This window comes from Anser brachyrhynchus, assembly GCF_964034855.1.
Source record: "Anser brachyrhynchus genome assembly, chromosome: 9".
NCBI lineage: Eukaryota > Metazoa > Chordata > Aves > Anseriformes > Anatidae > Anser > Anser brachyrhynchus.
Genome location: NC_137703.1, coordinates 8,272,042 through 8,289,089, shown reverse-complemented (window position 1 = coordinate 8,289,089; position 17,048 = coordinate 8,272,042). Strand labels below are relative to the sequence as shown.

Here is a 17,048-nt window from a genome sequence, read left to right as displayed (position 1 = left end):
AATAAAAATTTCGCATTTTCTTTTTTACTGTTTATTCCTAAAGTTTTGTATGCTTATTTATGGAGTTAGAATACACAGCTAATATTTTCCCTTTCAGCATTCAGCAGTCACTAAAAGCACCCCAGTGCTGAGTGACTGACACCTGTACGAACAGCCCCCAGGTGCAACCACCAAAGAGAACAAAGCTTCATCACTTAAATCCTGAAATATTCTCTCCTCTAGAGCACTGAACAGCAACTCCTACCTACAGTTATGTAAACTTAACATCCAGATAGCAGGCACCTGCTGTGGTAGGAAATGTATAGTCCCATTAAAAAGAAAAAGAAAAGAGGGAAGTGGTGCTGCTGACAGTAGCAATTTTACATGAAGAAAGCAAACAAAATTCTTATTTTACAAGCAGGAATGTACAGGTCAAGAATTGCACTCTGGGGGACCAACAGCAGTTCTAGCACATGCTATCAGCCACTGCTCCTTGATACTACTGGATACATCACTGCTGTAAAGAAATAAATATTGAAAAGTCTCCTGCCATTCTTCCACAAAGAAAATTGTTTTACACTACAGACTGAGGACCCGTCTTTATTATTATACTAAAGAGGAAAAAAAAAAAAAAGACATCAAAATACTGGATAAGTAGCCATGGTGATTCTTGATCTCACGTACACAACAGACTATCTGCACTGTACGTGACCTTCTTCTGCTCCCCAGATGATGTAAGTCTTCACTGACTTCAGCATCAGTACTGTGTGTCATGATCCTACAGGATCAGGCTCTTAGGACCAGACCCACAAAGTTAATTATGTAATTAAGAGTCAAGAATGTAAATACTTCAAAGAATCTGGGTCTTAGTGAACAAAAAAAACCAAAATATTAATAAAAAGAACAACCACAAAACCACACCATAACCAGATACTGTGGTTCAGACCAACAGAAAGACCAAGTCTGACAGACTGATTGCACAAATTTAACTGCCAGACAGCTAAATTCTATGGAAAAATTTGCCAGTCAGCAAGTTTGGGGAAATCACCCTTTATTCCTCACAAACAGAATGAGTGCAAAACAAAGCTCTCTTATTCTACAGTACACCTAATAAGGAGCCTGCCTAAGTACCTTTATGGCTAAATCTCAAACATTCCAGTCCGGTAGCACATTCAGAGGATGCCTAACACACCTATGGGACGGTCACTCTGTGATGCAGCTGAGAAGACTGTCTTCCCCTTTCATTTAAAGGGAAAACACAAGATGGTGCTAGAGGTGGCAATGCTCATTTTTACTCGGTATCTCAGCCACTAGAGTGCTGCCCTGTTTTTGTGGAAGTAACGTTATCCTTTGTTTACACTCTAATATCCCAGATGAAGGGTCCATACTCACCTGGTAAAACGCTAGCTGGCAGTACAACGCATCATCATTCAGAGAAGGGGACCATATTTCCACAAGAAAGAGAAAGCCCTCACTTGGGAGAGAGCAGATCAGGTCCCAAACTTCACGAGAGTTCACTCACTGAGAGCAATTGAGAATTAGACCTCGGAGAATTAACCAGTGGGAAAACAGTTACACACGTGCATTATTTTGCAAGTTCTGCTGCATGCTAACAAGGTCAGGACAGAACTGATCTCTAGGACATGATTCAGGTTTTCTACATCGCATCTAGACAACAACAACAAAAAACAATTTTAAAAAATCCAGGTTATAATGGGTTAATTCTTGCTCTTGCTGAACAGCTGTACTTCTGTAAGAGGAGCACATATTTAACATTGCCAAGTTATCCTGATTTAAATGATCGCCACCAAGCTCCTACCAGAGGCATGCACTTGCAGGCCATTTGTGTTTTGGAGTTCAAAAAGCATTACAAATCCCACATTCTGCATTTGCCATTAACATCTTCCACCCAGAAACAGCACCCGATCTCTGCCTTTCCCAATGACCCACCTTCACCAACCCCCAGAACTGTATGGTTTTTTCCCACAGTCACCCTCGTCCCTTCCAGAGCTGCACAGAAGCTGCAGTTTCAGCCCTCAAACCTTTTTCTTTCTCTTGATATTGAATAGAGCAAAGAAAGAGAAAAAGACAGAAAGGGCAGAGACCAGCTTAGAGCTGAAGAAGGTGGCAGCCATCCTGAACTGCTAGATTTCTTGTGCTTTGCAAATGGATTCAGCTACTGTGTCCTTAGGTGAAAGCAAAGAATGCTCCCCAGCAGGCCTAGAGAGCTGGTATACCCAAGGAAGAAGCAGCCAAAACTACTACTATGTTTAGTTAAGGTTAAGCATGTATCCCTCTCTTAGGGCTTAAGCCTCAGGTTTCTCACAGCTTGCTCTAACCTCAGTTAAGATGAGATTAATGAGAAGAATTTGGGAGAGTCAGCAAACCAGGTCTAAGCGGTCAAAATTAGATTGCTCAGGTACAATTGTCATCTCTCAAGATATGATCCCCTATGATCAGCTGTCAGTGAACTTTCTTTTGTACTCATCTTCATCTGTCTCTAATGACAGTTTACCAGCGGTAATGTCTGTATCTTTCCTCTTTTTGTTGTTTTGTTTTTATATTTTTGTCACAAAGCAACCTTGCTGTTGTGATACAGCTGCTATATCTAGTTCCTGCTCTGTCCTAAAGTATACTGTCTCGCTAGAAGTTTTTGGCTCTCATTATAGCTTATATTTCTGTAGCTATAGATAGTAGTAAACAAGCACTCAAAAAATTGCACTTTTTAAAAACGCCACACCTTAGTATTGCAGAGTGAACTTCTGTGACTTACACGTCACCTAAGTTTTACTAGTCAAAATACATTTTCAGCTATTGTTTCTAGAAAAAAGCAAAAGAATAAAAATCCATATAACTAGTGCTAAGGTTATGACAGTGACAGAAGCTAGGAAAATTCAGAGTTAAGGCTGACACTAACCTTTACTCACACCATCAGGTTAAGACGAGACAATGGATGTCTACATGTTGGAATTCCCAGGCTTTGTTAAATATGTATCATAACCTCCACATTAATTAAGAGGAATGCCTATCTCCTCTTTTCTCAAAAAAAAAAATAAATTAATTAATGTTTTTATTCCTTAAAACAATTTAAAAATATTATAGGAATGAAAAAACAAGCGATAGATTCTGTCTGAATTTTACAGAATACTTTCACATGCATACGTACTTCTTAATAACACAGCAGACCTAATTGGGCACTGCAGAAAACCCAGGCTTGCGATTCCCTGAGTAAAACCTGCTTTTAATGTCCAAGGACCCCACAATAAAATGGGAAGGTAGGGCGTTGCATGTATAGGTATAAGTAATGAGATGGCCTAATATGACAGCCTGGGGAACCAGGGAGTAACCAGAATATCCCAGACAAAATGCATAGATGTGGAAGAGAAACTTTTCTAGTATATCGTAAATCATCCCCTTCACAAGAAAACCATCACAAAAAGCAAATATTTTCGTATCTACAGTAATTATGTGTATATATAGAATATGCACAATAAACCATAAGTTTGGAATCCATCAATGCATTTTACTGCATTAATATCTCCCAACTTTTACACAATATCCCTTTGAAATTACTATGTCTAGTTCTTCATTTTAATGGTATGATGTGACAGATCTTAAGGAATCTGTTCCAACCCAGTAACTCCTACTTTCACTCCCACCCAAACATTCAATCTGTGTATTGCAGCTGCTTTTCATAATTTCTTTTTCATTTATCTTTAATAGGCTAAATTTACAAGGCAAGTTCCTGAAAGCAAGCCAAAAAGATGTTGCTTATTCTGTTTTAAATCAAATACATTTTGACTTCACTCTCTGCTACAAATCAATCCAGAGTTTACACTGGCTTGACAGTTTCCTTCACCCACTTTTACATGCTACCAACACCCTTGTACGTCTCTCTTGGGCTATGGTTTTCTAGTGAATAGAATATATATATATTTGATGGAAAAAGACTCAAAAGAAAGTGGATTTCTGGTGGTTTTAAGCTTAAGAACATTCCAAAATGCATACCAGACTAAAATGAGATCTCAGCTTCTTGCCCCACATATTTCATGGGAAAAGTTTCCACTGAGGACAGTTTCTGTCTGTTGTATTTGTATTTGAGAGAATGTTGGAAGACGGGGAAAACCAAAACATTTTCCATATATTATGCAGTCAGTAATTGGATACCTGTTCTACTAAATAATTTCCAAATTTTGCTACCTACCCACTTGATACTCCTAATCGACTTGCACCATTACCCGCATGCACAAGAGAACTCACACTATCTGTTCGACCTGACAGACACCAGAAGGGTTCCACTGCAAAGCTTCAAGGAAAGAAGCCTTAGAGATGGTCCAGCAGAGGAAATAGAAGGTGTTAGAACACAGTAACAGACAGACTAGAGTTCTCAGATGGAGTCGCTCCCCTAAGATGCAAGAGAACATTTTTGCACAAGGATGTTTATGTTTTCTGCATGCATAGATCATTGAAATTCAACTACTTACATGCTTCTAACTCAAGGAGACATACAAGGAGATCATACACTATCAGATTTACCAGTGCTGGAATCATGATGGAACTTAGTCTAGTATTTGTAGTCAGTTGGTTTTTTTTTTCTTTTTTTTTTTAAAAAACAATTATGAGATTTCCTAATAAGCATCAATAACCACAAAACAGGCAGTGATCTTAATCACTTCACACAGCAAGCATTAATCTTAGAAGTGGCTCTGTATTTCAAGAGCTCTTCACATAGTTATACCACCTCCCACTGGATTCAAAAGTATTTTACTAACAGTACTAGATTAAGCTCACAGAACTACAAGGTACCTAGGTTAGGAAAATAGTACATGTCATAACAAACACATTTTCACAGCACATGAAAGGCTTGCGTAATTATGATAAAAAGCCTATATTTTGCTATTATCCATAAAACTATCCTTCCTTAATCTTCTAAATTGAAAAAGTATAGCATTAATGCTAAATACGAACTCTGAAGTTGCCAGTCAAGACTTTCCTCCACCCCAGTACTTTTTTTTTTTTTTTTAAATACACATGTATGGGACTAGCGTAAAAAAAACCCTCTGCTTTCTCAGATAAGAAGGCATAGATGAACCTAGAATCTTCAGCCAAGAACTGAGTCCTTACTGCATAAATAAAGGTATGGCAAAGTCATCAATCCATGCCCTAGAAAATTCTCTGATCTACAGAATAGGACAGAAAGAGAAGAGAGCAGGAAAAGGACATAAGAAAATAGTTACAAAAAAGAATCTAGGAGACATATCCCTGGTACATCATAACATTCTTTGGTCCTAAATAAAAGGTAAAGGAAACATTCCTACAAATCACTAACTTAGAACTTTGATGATTTCAGTTAAATTCTACCCACTAATACTTATGAATACCTATTTGTCCATTGCAAACAGGAACCTAAGATTCATTTATGTACGTAAAGTTGTAAATGTAATACATGTGGCATTCTATAATCTCAAACTATTTTTTTCTGGTGAAAGCTTATCCGCCACAGAAGCACAGATAAAGGACTTTATGCTACCAGAGTGTTTGCTTGCTTTTGCTTTAACAGATTTTTTTTTTTTTGGCTCAGGGTCCAAAAATACAGTTTATATAATTAGCTGAAACTATCTGAATTCACTTGTCAGTAGAATTCAACAATAGCTATCCCAAACATTAATGCAGCATTTTAGTAGTATATTGGAGCCGTATTTTAAGCAGAAGAACTCCTCTCTGTTGTGCACATTTAAGGAGTCTGCTAACCCAAAACGCTACTGGAGCTCCAGCAAGCTTCTGACACTCCAACAGATTTCACCTGCTGCCTCTCTAGGCAGCTGGCTCCTGTACACGCTGCTAAGAAACTATGGCGACAAGACATTTACGTGACATAAAAACCATGAGGTTTTGACCACAAACAGATATTACAGTCTACCACAGACTGTTGATGTGACAGCAAGAGTATGACCTAATAAAGCAACATCCCTTGGGATCTTTGAGCACATAACTCACTCCAACCCCAAATTAACCATTACTCAGGATGGTTCATTTAAACTGCTGCCTTTCAAGACAAGAAGAAGAGTCTGCATTTGAAGATGTTTGTTCATAAAACTTCAAAAACTTCATCCCGGACTGCTCAGAAGACAGCATGGGCAGGTGTGCCACTGTGGCTTGTCTGCATGTCGTGGCACAAGGAACAAGACTGCTATGCTCTGTACAGCCCAGTGAGTGGGGTACTCTCTGGAGGAATGAAGAATAAATGGCCATCTAACAAAGCATACAGGGCTGTGGTACAGGCTGCTCTAAATATTCCACCTGTACCAGAGACTGACTGCAACAAAACTACTTTAAAAAATTTAAGTAAAATGGAAGGCATGCCCTATAGTTGGGATCAGAAATACCACAACAAGGGCATCCCTTGGTATTAATTACAAATGCACATAATGCGTTTATACACATATGTAATGAATGCACAGCTTCCACTTCTTGATTCAGTTTCAAGCTGTATGCAAACAAAGAGCCTTGCAGCAAACAGTACTTTTACCTTTGAACCCTATTATGGGTCAAGACTTTTCAGAGTGGTTACTCGACCTCTCCTTTCTCCTGCAGTTTTGCCCTTACTCACCAGCTTTAGGACAAATTGCCAGGACAGGATAGAGCCAGCTAATTTCATGTTGCTGGTGGTATGTTATTATGAACACAGTCTCTGAAGAAGTTGAAGCACCAAATACACCTTTGAGTGTCTTTCAAGTCTGCTCTATTAAACAGAAAAATGAAAAGATTGCAACTTATAGTTCCAAGCTGTGCCACAGATTTTTACAGTCTCCAAATATATGAAATAAACAGGTAAATAACAAATGAACAATTTAAAGGAATAAAAAAAAGTCTTCTTTATCCCAAGCAACTACAAAAATAGCACTGGACCTACCCACCCCACCCCCAGCTCCCCTTGGCAGTGGCAGGAAGACAAAATATTGAACTTATGAGACGCTGATATCGTGGATGATGGCCACATTATGAACACTTATGCTTACAATGAATTCCAACATAGTCCTTCAGAGGTTTTGTTCTACTCAAAACAAAAGGACAGAACTGGCACAAAGTATTTAAAGCAATATTATCTGGACATCATAACTTCACCGGATAGCAACTCATCCTATAAGGAATTGGCAAATAGGAAGATGATTTTAAAGACAAGCTTTATGAAAATATCATATCGCAAGTCCTGAACATTCTTGGTTCCTACATAGACAACAGTGGATTACATGTAGTAATTATAAGATGACAAAAATAGTCCAATAAGTGTTTATATGTAAATCCAAAAATACTCTACAACATCTTGCTGTATTACCTTGTATGCAGAGCAAAAAGTTTGTCATCCACAGTGAAAATCACTTACTCTTTCCTTATGACTAAGTGGAAAGTCCAAGTAGTGCTCAAAATTACAAAAAGATTTTTGAGATATTTTTGCAGATGGTCTAAGAATCCACAGTGAATAAACTGTGGAAAAATACTCTTTATCACAGTTGATGCTGAACAGCAAATTTTATTTGCATTATAGGGCTGACTCCACCAAACTCACAATGGATGGTGCACCAGAAATGCAACTCTTACAACAGTTCTAAGTGCCCACAACAACACTCTAAATGACACAATAATAATAACAGTATTTTAATGCACTGGTATTGCTGTCCCACCCTAACTGACAACCACGATGTTCATTAAAAGCCATATCTGAAGCTTGAAGAACTTTGGAATCATCCTGAAACATTTGGGGATGGACTTTACAGAACAAGAGAGAACTGTGATGGTTTACTCCACTTTTCAAATTAAGACCAACAGTGCTACAACACCCCCAACCTGGATGAGCGGAAAACATAACTGGAAGGAAAAGTTTTCCTTACAGGCAATGCAGAACCCTAGAGGGCACATGAGGCTGAGGAATTAACAACGTCCTTTGTCCCCCATCTCTTACTGTTTCAGGCATTTAAAAAATAAATGCCACTGAATGTCCATTGAACATTTTTCCCTATCCAAATCCACCTCAGTCTGATTAAACATCCAAACCATCTAATTAAACAACTTAATCTCAGGCACTAGAATTATCTACTTATATTCAACAGATGCAACAACTCACTCGTATTGCTAACCTGTCATAGTGTGCGTTTCCTTGTTCTCTTTGTACTGTACTGGATTATCTTCTCAATCGGGGGAGTGCTTTTAAACTTATTTGATATACCTTCAGATCCCCATTTTATCATTTTTTTACCGTAAACTCATCTCAGATATTCAAATCAGACTATATTAATTATGCATACAAGTGAAGTACATAATTATACACATTCTCAAACAAAAAAGTAGTCACCGTGTGTTACTATGACTCTTTCCTGCAACAAAACCTTCTCAACAGGTGATTGAAATGATAGAGCACATTTACTAAAAAAAATACTGTAATTTATTATGCTAATTCTTCACAACACACAATGTGCTTGAGCTTGACAGGTTCAAGCACAAGGCTTGGCAACATGAAATCAGGTACTGTTGGAGGCACTTAGCACCCTATAAGGTCCAACTCATGTTTAAAAACCTTAGTGGTTTACCAACATTTTGCCACAAATGGAATATTGTCACTGAGTGCAACTCAGCCCAGGGAAGAGTTTAGAACATACCCATAAAAATACATAAATAGAAGGGGACAAATCAGAACTCCCTAAAAACTGTCATCCTAAATCATTTGGTCTGCTTCTGAGATTGCACCCTTAACAAACTGCAAAGTATTCACAAGAAGGAAAAGATCACACAGAAATTAAAGTCTGTGTTCTCTGCATGTCCCATATAATCATTAGTATTTATTTGTATTGAAACAGGTCTCAAAGTTTTCAAGCAAAGTGGTGCTACACTGTGCTTCAAAAAGCACATACTATGACCACCAACTTTGATTCCACGATAAGACCATCAGGTCTTATCTTGGTCTTACCCTCTTGCTCTGTTGTTGCTTCATTTGTTAAATAGCCATTTAAAACTCATTAGGTTTGACAGTCTTTAACGAAAAATATAAGTTAAAGAAGGTATGCAGTAGGAAGGATGTAAAACTAAAAAAAATAAAGGTTGTTTAATATTAAGCAAGGGGAAGGGAGACAGGTGGGAGACAAACATTTAACTAAAACAAACAACATATAATACCAGCTTGCAAGCCTGTGAAAGCAATGTTATGTTACATAAACAACACGATTCAGAGGAATTCAGCTAGTTGTATCTTTGTTTCCATACTCAGCACTAGGAAAGTTTCCCATTAATGCACTCTCTGAACTGCTGAGATAAAGAGCAAAGCTACTAACTTCACAGATCTCTTCATCAGTTCCACATATATGAAAAATGGCAGACAAAATATGCAACAGTGAGTTTCAGAAAGTTTGGGGGGAGAATTATCCATGTTTGCTGTTTTAAAAGTCAGTCATTAGGAGGCAGCAAATGGCTCAAAACCATGAGAGAAACAAATCCTGTAGGAAACTGAAAGTGAAGAGGATACTAAGAACTAGGAGTAGAAAACAAATTCAGATACAAAAGTGACTTCTTAACATTCCCCAATTCAATCAGATATCAAAGACAATACTTTGGAAGCTATTTGTTAAATAATTTGTGATCTAAGTACTGAAGCTGCAATCAAACTTCACATGGTTGTCTTTGGATTCCTGGTAATGTTAAAAAGCAAAGCACTTACTCCAGCTTGTTTCCCTACAACATGCTAAGTTGATATTCCAGCATTGTATACACATATAAAGGAACACACAAAAAAAATCACATACCATTTCATCCAAAACAAACAGCTTACAACTTAAAGTTGACAGTTCTAAATTATTTCTGTGGTTTCTGTATTCAAAGTAAAATTGAAAAACCAATGAGTTTTTACTAGTGCTTCATTAAAAATAATAAGATCTTAGCCGGTAACGTTCATACCTCTCTATTCTTTCTAGCAGGATACAACATAAAACAGACTAAAAATAACACATACGATAAGTTTTCTTTAAAAGATGATAATAATAACCACCAACAACCACCCCAGAATTTCTTCTATACTGTCCACATTTTTGTAAAATTACCAGTAACATTTTATATTGTGCAATCAAAAAGCTGTTTTTAAGATGCATTTTTATCCTGAATAAAAACACAAGTGGAGAAATGAGAACTACTTTGCATTCTAAGCAAATCTATAAATACAAAAAATATTAAAATATGGGCTATGTTTGCTCAGACATGTAAATTAGTGCTTATTTCAGAGGTTGTATTATCTTCAATGCAGAACAATACACTTATCGGTATCTGACAAAACAGTTATGGTAAGTAACAGATAAGAAGAGCTAAATTACATCATCAATATCTCTCAGTAATAGATTCATACAGTTATACAGCATTAATACTTACAATATAGAATTTGCAATTAATCAAACATTTTCATCTTCTCCAGGTCAATCATGAAATACGAATAACAAAAATAAGGCATAAACTTACTATTTGTTAGGTGTCCACACCGTCCTTTGGTCCGAGTCAATGGGAAATAATTACCACTAGGAAATCTGGTAAGCAGAAATACAATAAAAATAAACATTAGCATGCCAAAAAGGATAAACTCAGCTTTCCTGTAAGTATTTCTCCCCATAATACTTCACAGGGAAGGTTAAAAAAAAATAACAAAACCAACAAAAACCAAAAAAGCCCCAAAGTTGAAAAATATAAACATTTAAAACACAGTCCAGCAGTGTTCAAGGATCCTTGCCTCTCAAACTTTAAAGCAGCACAGACAAACGTTGAGATGCCTATAATAGAACAAAAATCCAAGTTCTCAATCACTAGTTACGCAGTATGTGTCAGTAAGGAAGACAATTTCCAAAATAATGATTAATGTATTATCCAGGTTTTTTTTCCTCTCTCTCTCTCTTTTCCCCTTCCCATTCAGGTTTTTCTTCTTATAAAATGCACATAGGTTTTTTCTTCCCTGTACCCTGACTCAGGCCTGGCTTTGAAATACATTTCAATCTCTCAACACAGACTGCTTTCACTGCATTTAGAGTCCCACCAAGGCCCAGCTTTAAAAGCTACTGATTCTTTTTTTCTTTAGCCTTCCTCACAAAGGAAGGGTATTTTGTAAATTACCAGCTCGTTCAGATCAACAAAAGGTACTTTCATAGAAAGCCCCATTTGATTTTGCTCAAATTTGATTACAAGGATGGAGAAAAGGAAAGGAAGTCAAAAAGAAAAACCCCAGATGGCTTTTTCATTCATCTCAGTGAATGAGCTTTATCTGTGCCTTTTGAAACTGTAGCAGTGGAAAAGCATTTCTGTTGGCTTAAAAAACTTGACAAAAATTATTGGTTTGCCATTTCTCATGTAACTGCCATTGGGAACTGGATGAAAAGACTTTTTCATGGGATCGCCTGCTTGGATCAAAATAATGGAGATTAGGTATTTCATTATAAATTACAGTGGGAGATAGAGCAGGCTGTCATATTAATAGCAACCTGCTCATGGCCTTCAATGGTAGCTATTCTCCTAGACAAAGGACCAAGGGGGTTGTCTATTGAACTTGTACTTTAGGCCTGATCAATTTTCTATCATCAAGGCAAAAGGTGAGGTGACTAACAAAAGAATTCACACATGACTGACCTCATAAGCCTATAGATAAAACAGCTTAAAGAAACAAAACACATCCTGAAATTATGGGTGATAAACTGTATAAAGGAAAAAGAAGAGAAATGATAGAAAAAGGGAAAGAAAGAGCATGTGGTCTATAATTCTCCCTCCCTTCTTAGGTGAATGGACATATTAAAAGCTACTTGTTTTCAGCTGCAGATAATTGCAGCATTTGCTTTGCCACGTTCTGCCTTAAATCTTTCTGTGTACTTTTTCTCCAACACTGTTCCAGTGATTTCATTCACGAGTAACCACAGTATTGTGTTTAATATAGAAGTTCCAAGAGCTGCAGCCACATACAGAAAGAATTACACGTAACATCACAGAAAGGTGTCACACAGGCATCACATTTATAACCAAACTACAGGAGGAGATACCATCGTATGGGTCAGTATGTTTTTATATAAAACCTTGATAATTAAGTGAAAGTTGGATAACTGAGTTACATACTAAGAACATCCCCCACAGCTTGGGAGTCTTGGGACCTTTCTTCCACCAAGACTGCATTTAATTTTATACAGCATGCAAAAACAGCATGTAAAAAGCTCTTAATATATTTCTGTACCCTTACAAGCATATTATCTGTGCTTCTTGTGTTACTTCCCCGGAGACAAGACCCTTTTGCAACAGTAGCATTCAATTTTGCCAATCATCAGTAAATATAAAGGGTGAAATCTACACTCATCCAAAGTCAAATATACCTATCAGCATAATGCTGACCAATTTCTGTCATGATCAAGACTTGCTCCAGTTTACTATATAGACTCAATTATTCAGAACACTTCTATACAAAGATATCTATAGTTCCCTATACATCTTAGCCCTGTTGAAGTTTCCCGTAAGACCTTGAAGTGTTCATATCCCCTCCCATGACACTTGCAAAACTAAGGCGAAACTGTAGGATCATGCAAATATTTGTATTTGAAGGTCAAAACATCAGGTAAAGCAGATGAGAATTACAGAGCCAATTCCCTTTACAATTAACAGCAGTACCCAGCAGTCTACTTCCATTGCACCAGAGGAAAGGATAGCAGTCAGAAACTTGATTTCAAGTCCCAGCTGCACACCCACCAAAAAGTCAGTATATGCCAAATTTTCTGAGATATTTAGGAACTTTTTCTTTCTGCCGTAACAGTGCAGTGACGCTGCAGTTTCAAAAAATGAAGCTAGCCACTGATTTGGGGCCCTTTGCTACAGATCATAGAACTACTTGTTTGCAGAGCAACGTTTATATAAAGACACTGAAATAATTCAGACTAAAAATGAACACTTTTTAGTGAGGTAAGTTGATTGTTTAATAAGCCAGTTGATTGTTGAATTATAGACCGAGAAGCACTGGGGGAGGGGGGGGGGGAAGTGCATTTATTATTACATAGAAACACTAAATAATTAATTATAAACACCTTGTACAGAAGACAAAAATGAAGATAGTCAAAACGAGCACCATGTGTTAAGCTTTGGCTGCCAAGGCAAAAACTGCAAGTCACTGCCAGACCACATCTATACACAGTATGTAGCTCAAACGCTTGATATAATATTTGAAACTAGTAGAAGCCCTAGTATCAATGGTATCTTTCCACTATCTCAGAGATGCACTGATGATTACTGAATCAGTAGCAATTAATCCCAACTTTACTTCCCCTATGAGGGACTGTACTGAGCAGTTACAGAAGAAAGAGCTCTTGTAATCACTGTAGATAGTTGTCTGAATGCACCAGCTCTGTGCTCAGTTAGTAGTGAGAAAGGCAAATTGAACATTAAGAGCTATTAGAAAAAGAATATAGACCAAGCAGAAAGTATTTTGTTACAGCATCAATATAGTTTGAGTATCCCCACAGAAAGAGTCCGAAGACAATGCACCACAGGACACATAGTTGCAACCACGTACTTGAGAAGTTATTAGGAAACCGCTGCCAGCCACCGAGATATGGTTGGACTTGACCCACAGAACACATCTCACGTAGGACGCAAGTAATTAATAAGCCTGTCATGCACTCTGGAGAAATAATCAAAAGCCAACTAAAAAACAACACCACACATACACACTATAATGTTCTGGTAAGCCTTAACGATAAAGGTCCATGCCTTCACATGCCACATCCTAACCCTGCAGACCCACCTACGAAAGCACCTCACTTCATTCGGCCGCACCACTGCTGGGTACGTTGCCCTCGGAAGCAGGAAGGCACGGGAGGTTTTGGCCCAAACCCAGTTCTGTTGCTCCAAAAGCCCAATTTACACCAAAGTACACGCTGCATTTCCCACTCTGGACCTCTCCACAGTGATAAAATACTGTTCTTGCCCAAGCAACTACTCTTTTTGCTAACAGGCTATTTTTGTATTACAAGTTCAGATCCTGCTGAACACATACATCTGGGTAGAAGCACCAGTAACTGGCACAAGGACCCAGAATGAACAATATCTGAGGTGATTTTATACTGGAAAACATTGTTGATACAAAGGCTGGCTTAATTTTTGATATTGTTGATAATTTTTGATAATTGTCAAATAGAAAGCCTCAGAGTAATAACCAGAACTGATATCCCCCCCCAAACAGTTTTCATGAGAATTTATGAATAGCTTTTTCACTTTTAGGTGATAACATGTTAATCTAAATTAAATTTCTCAGGTAAATTAACAAAGCTCCTTCCAAGCTTAACTTCTCTATTCGTGCTCCTGTAAGCACTCAATCTGTTTGGACATACTGACTCCAGGGTAACAGAATCATTGCCATAGCTAATGAAAATAATTCAGAGAGAGCATTCTGAATAAGAAATGTCCACTTAAGTAATTTAAATATAAAATACGTAGCCTCAGCGAGCCAAGCCAATCAGGAACTCCAGAATAACTCCCCTTATTGAACTGCTATAAAGGCTGTTTTCTTTTTACAACTTTTGTCTCAGATGCATTTGGTTTGTTCTCAGTGAAATAACTGGACTTAAAAGATTTCTTTTTTCTTTTTTTTTTTTTTTGTGGAGGGAGGGCGGAAGTGCATATCCATCTTTTTCCCCCCAAATTGCTTTTTAAAATATTTGTAAATAATTTTTATAATGTACTTTAAGAAAGTAAATCAGACAGCATGACATGATGTCTCGTGATCAGCCATACTGGCCAAATGAAACATCTTGCTTTCTGATGAGGCCCATCTTATCAAAAAACTGGACAGCACACATGCTCAAACATTTCCTGAGCATGGACCTGCATGACAATAACATTAAAAACTGTGTACTTCTCAATCTCTGGTTAGAAATGTCTGCATTTTTTTTTTTAATTAGAATTCCACACATTCTTGACAATGTGCAAAAACAATAACAAAAAGCAGCAAATGTAGCCAATGCTACAAAATCCTTTAATACAGATTTTTGTCTACCAATAAGGGAAAGTAGATTCAGAAGACATTTTACAGTGAAGAAAGACAGTAACATTCCTAATTTAGCCCAGCGTGTGACCGAAGTGATGCAAAAGCATATGCAGTAAAAATATTCCTCCTGTTTGTACGTTATTTTGCAGCCACTAGATACACAAGCATCTCTCTAAGTCTTTGTTTTATATGTACTTGTTTATAATCTTTTTTCTTTAAAAAGATGTATAGTCTACATCCTTTAGGGTTATGGTTCTTTCATTATCATCTTTAATTGTGCTAGGCAGGAAGAGAGCTAATAAGCATGAAGAGTCTGTCACATATCATTAACATTTTAAACCACTGCAGTTGCTAAACCCAAGCAGCATTAATAGCATTTGAGGAAGCAATGCTATGGGCCAGAGAAAATAAAAACATAAGCTTGCTTGTTTTGGGGCTTCTGACTGCATAAAACTATAGCCATCTGTTATATAGTTTCAGGTAGAGGAGACAGATTTATGACGACAACCAGAGGTGAGTGCTCTGCCATGAACTCACTCCCATTTGGACAATAAAAGCTCTGTAAAAGTGATTTGGTTCACCTTGGTTGCTGCACTAAGACATGCAAAAGGACTTTTTGGGAAGCCATTCCCAAAGCACTTGGGATTTAAAAGTCAGTGTACTGAATTTCACCTGCCACCTAAAGGAAGGCAGTATATGGCAAGGAGCACAAGCGTGAAGTACTCTTGCTGTGAAACCACATTAATAAAAAGGCTCCCTCCTCCACATTCACCCCTGACGGAGCTCTTTATTCCTTTCAAAGTTTCCTTGTCTCACTTCCAGCTCTTTTCTCTTGCTTAGATTCCATTGTATCACTTCTGCTTTCCTGACTAATTTTTTCAAACGATTGTAAATATACAGAATATACAGTTCACCTGATGTAGATGTTTTCAGGGGAATCATTCTGTTCTAACAGTCCTTATCTCAAAGATTAAAGAAAAAATAACAAACACCCTACCCAGCCTAGGTAGTCAATAATTTCAACTTAGTGTCTTTACAAATAAAATTAAGATATCAACACATATAATAAAAAGATGAATTACAGATTTGAATGAAAAAAAATGACATCACTCAAAAATATGGTACGAGTGAGGAGAACCACAGACTGAGACTCATGAAATTAGCCCAAAACTGTAACCTGAACAAGTCACTAGACTAGCACTTGAATGTAAAACGCATAATCATGAAAAGACAAGAGCAAATAAAGACAATGCACATTAAGAAGCAATATTTTTAATATACTCAGAACTAACAGACAAGGTTGCCTGGGATGGACATAAGGAGAGGTTAAAAAAAAAAAAGAAAGAAAAAAGGAAAAATAGGCAGGTCCCTATTTTAAAAAAGAGAAAGTAAAAAAATGCAATGCTGATTGCCCCAGTGTGAAGAAAGGTTATAAATATGTTAAGTTTCAGACATCTTCACTAGATTCATGTAACTGGTTTCAAATATAAGATGTAAATACCTGATAGTGGAAAATGCCCAAGTGTAAAAAAAACCAGCATGAGTATGCAAAGGCATCACCAGATAATGGAACAAATAGATTGAGGTACAATTTGCAAGAGACAAAGGATAAAAAGAACTTCTACAAATACAACCAGAGTAAGAGGGGGACCAGGAAAACTACTGGTTGGTCAGCAGCTTAAAGGTAAAAGAAAGCTATTGACATATCATGTCATGAAGTCTGAAGTGTTTACTGCTTTATTGACCATTGTTACTAAGAAGGTCAATTGTAATCAGACAGCTCCCACAATTAAAAGTACAAACAAAAGGGGACAATATCAGAAGAGAACAGGGAATCCTGTTATCACTAGAATTATTTCCGAAAACATGTGATGGATGGATATGGGTACAAAAGCCTTTAAAATAGCAAAAATAATGCCTGCCTTAAAGGAGAAGGAAGAAATTATAGACTGGTTACTGTAAGTTTCTTTCATGGTTTAAGTCACCTCAAAAGAAAAAAAGAAAAAAAGAAACAGGAAATGACTAATTGCAAGCA

At 37.2% G+C, this 17,048-nt stretch overlaps 1 protein-coding gene across 20 annotated transcripts in view; it reads right to left on the bottom strand.

The window, feature by feature from the left end:
* LOC308199856 (uncharacterized protein) overlaps positions 1–17,048 on the bottom strand; it is a 288,903-nt gene that overhangs the window by 244,946 nt on the left and 26,909 nt on the right. For 16 of the 20 annotated variants that reach the window (XR_013955011.1, XR_013955012.1, XR_013955020.1 and 13 more), the window contains one exon: positions 10,474–10,538. Coding sequence is in view for 3 of the 20 variants with exons in the window: in XM_080604628.1 (XP_080460754.1) it covers positions 10,474–10,538 (65 nt within the window). In the remaining 17 variants the exon portion in view is untranslated. Of the gene's footprint in view, positions 1–10,473; positions 10,539–10,738; positions 11,025–11,625; positions 11,646–12,223; positions 12,534–17,048 lie in introns of those variants that run through there. The other 4 variants (XR_013955033.1, XR_013955034.1, XM_080604626.1 and 1 more) reach the window with 4 other exon arrangements.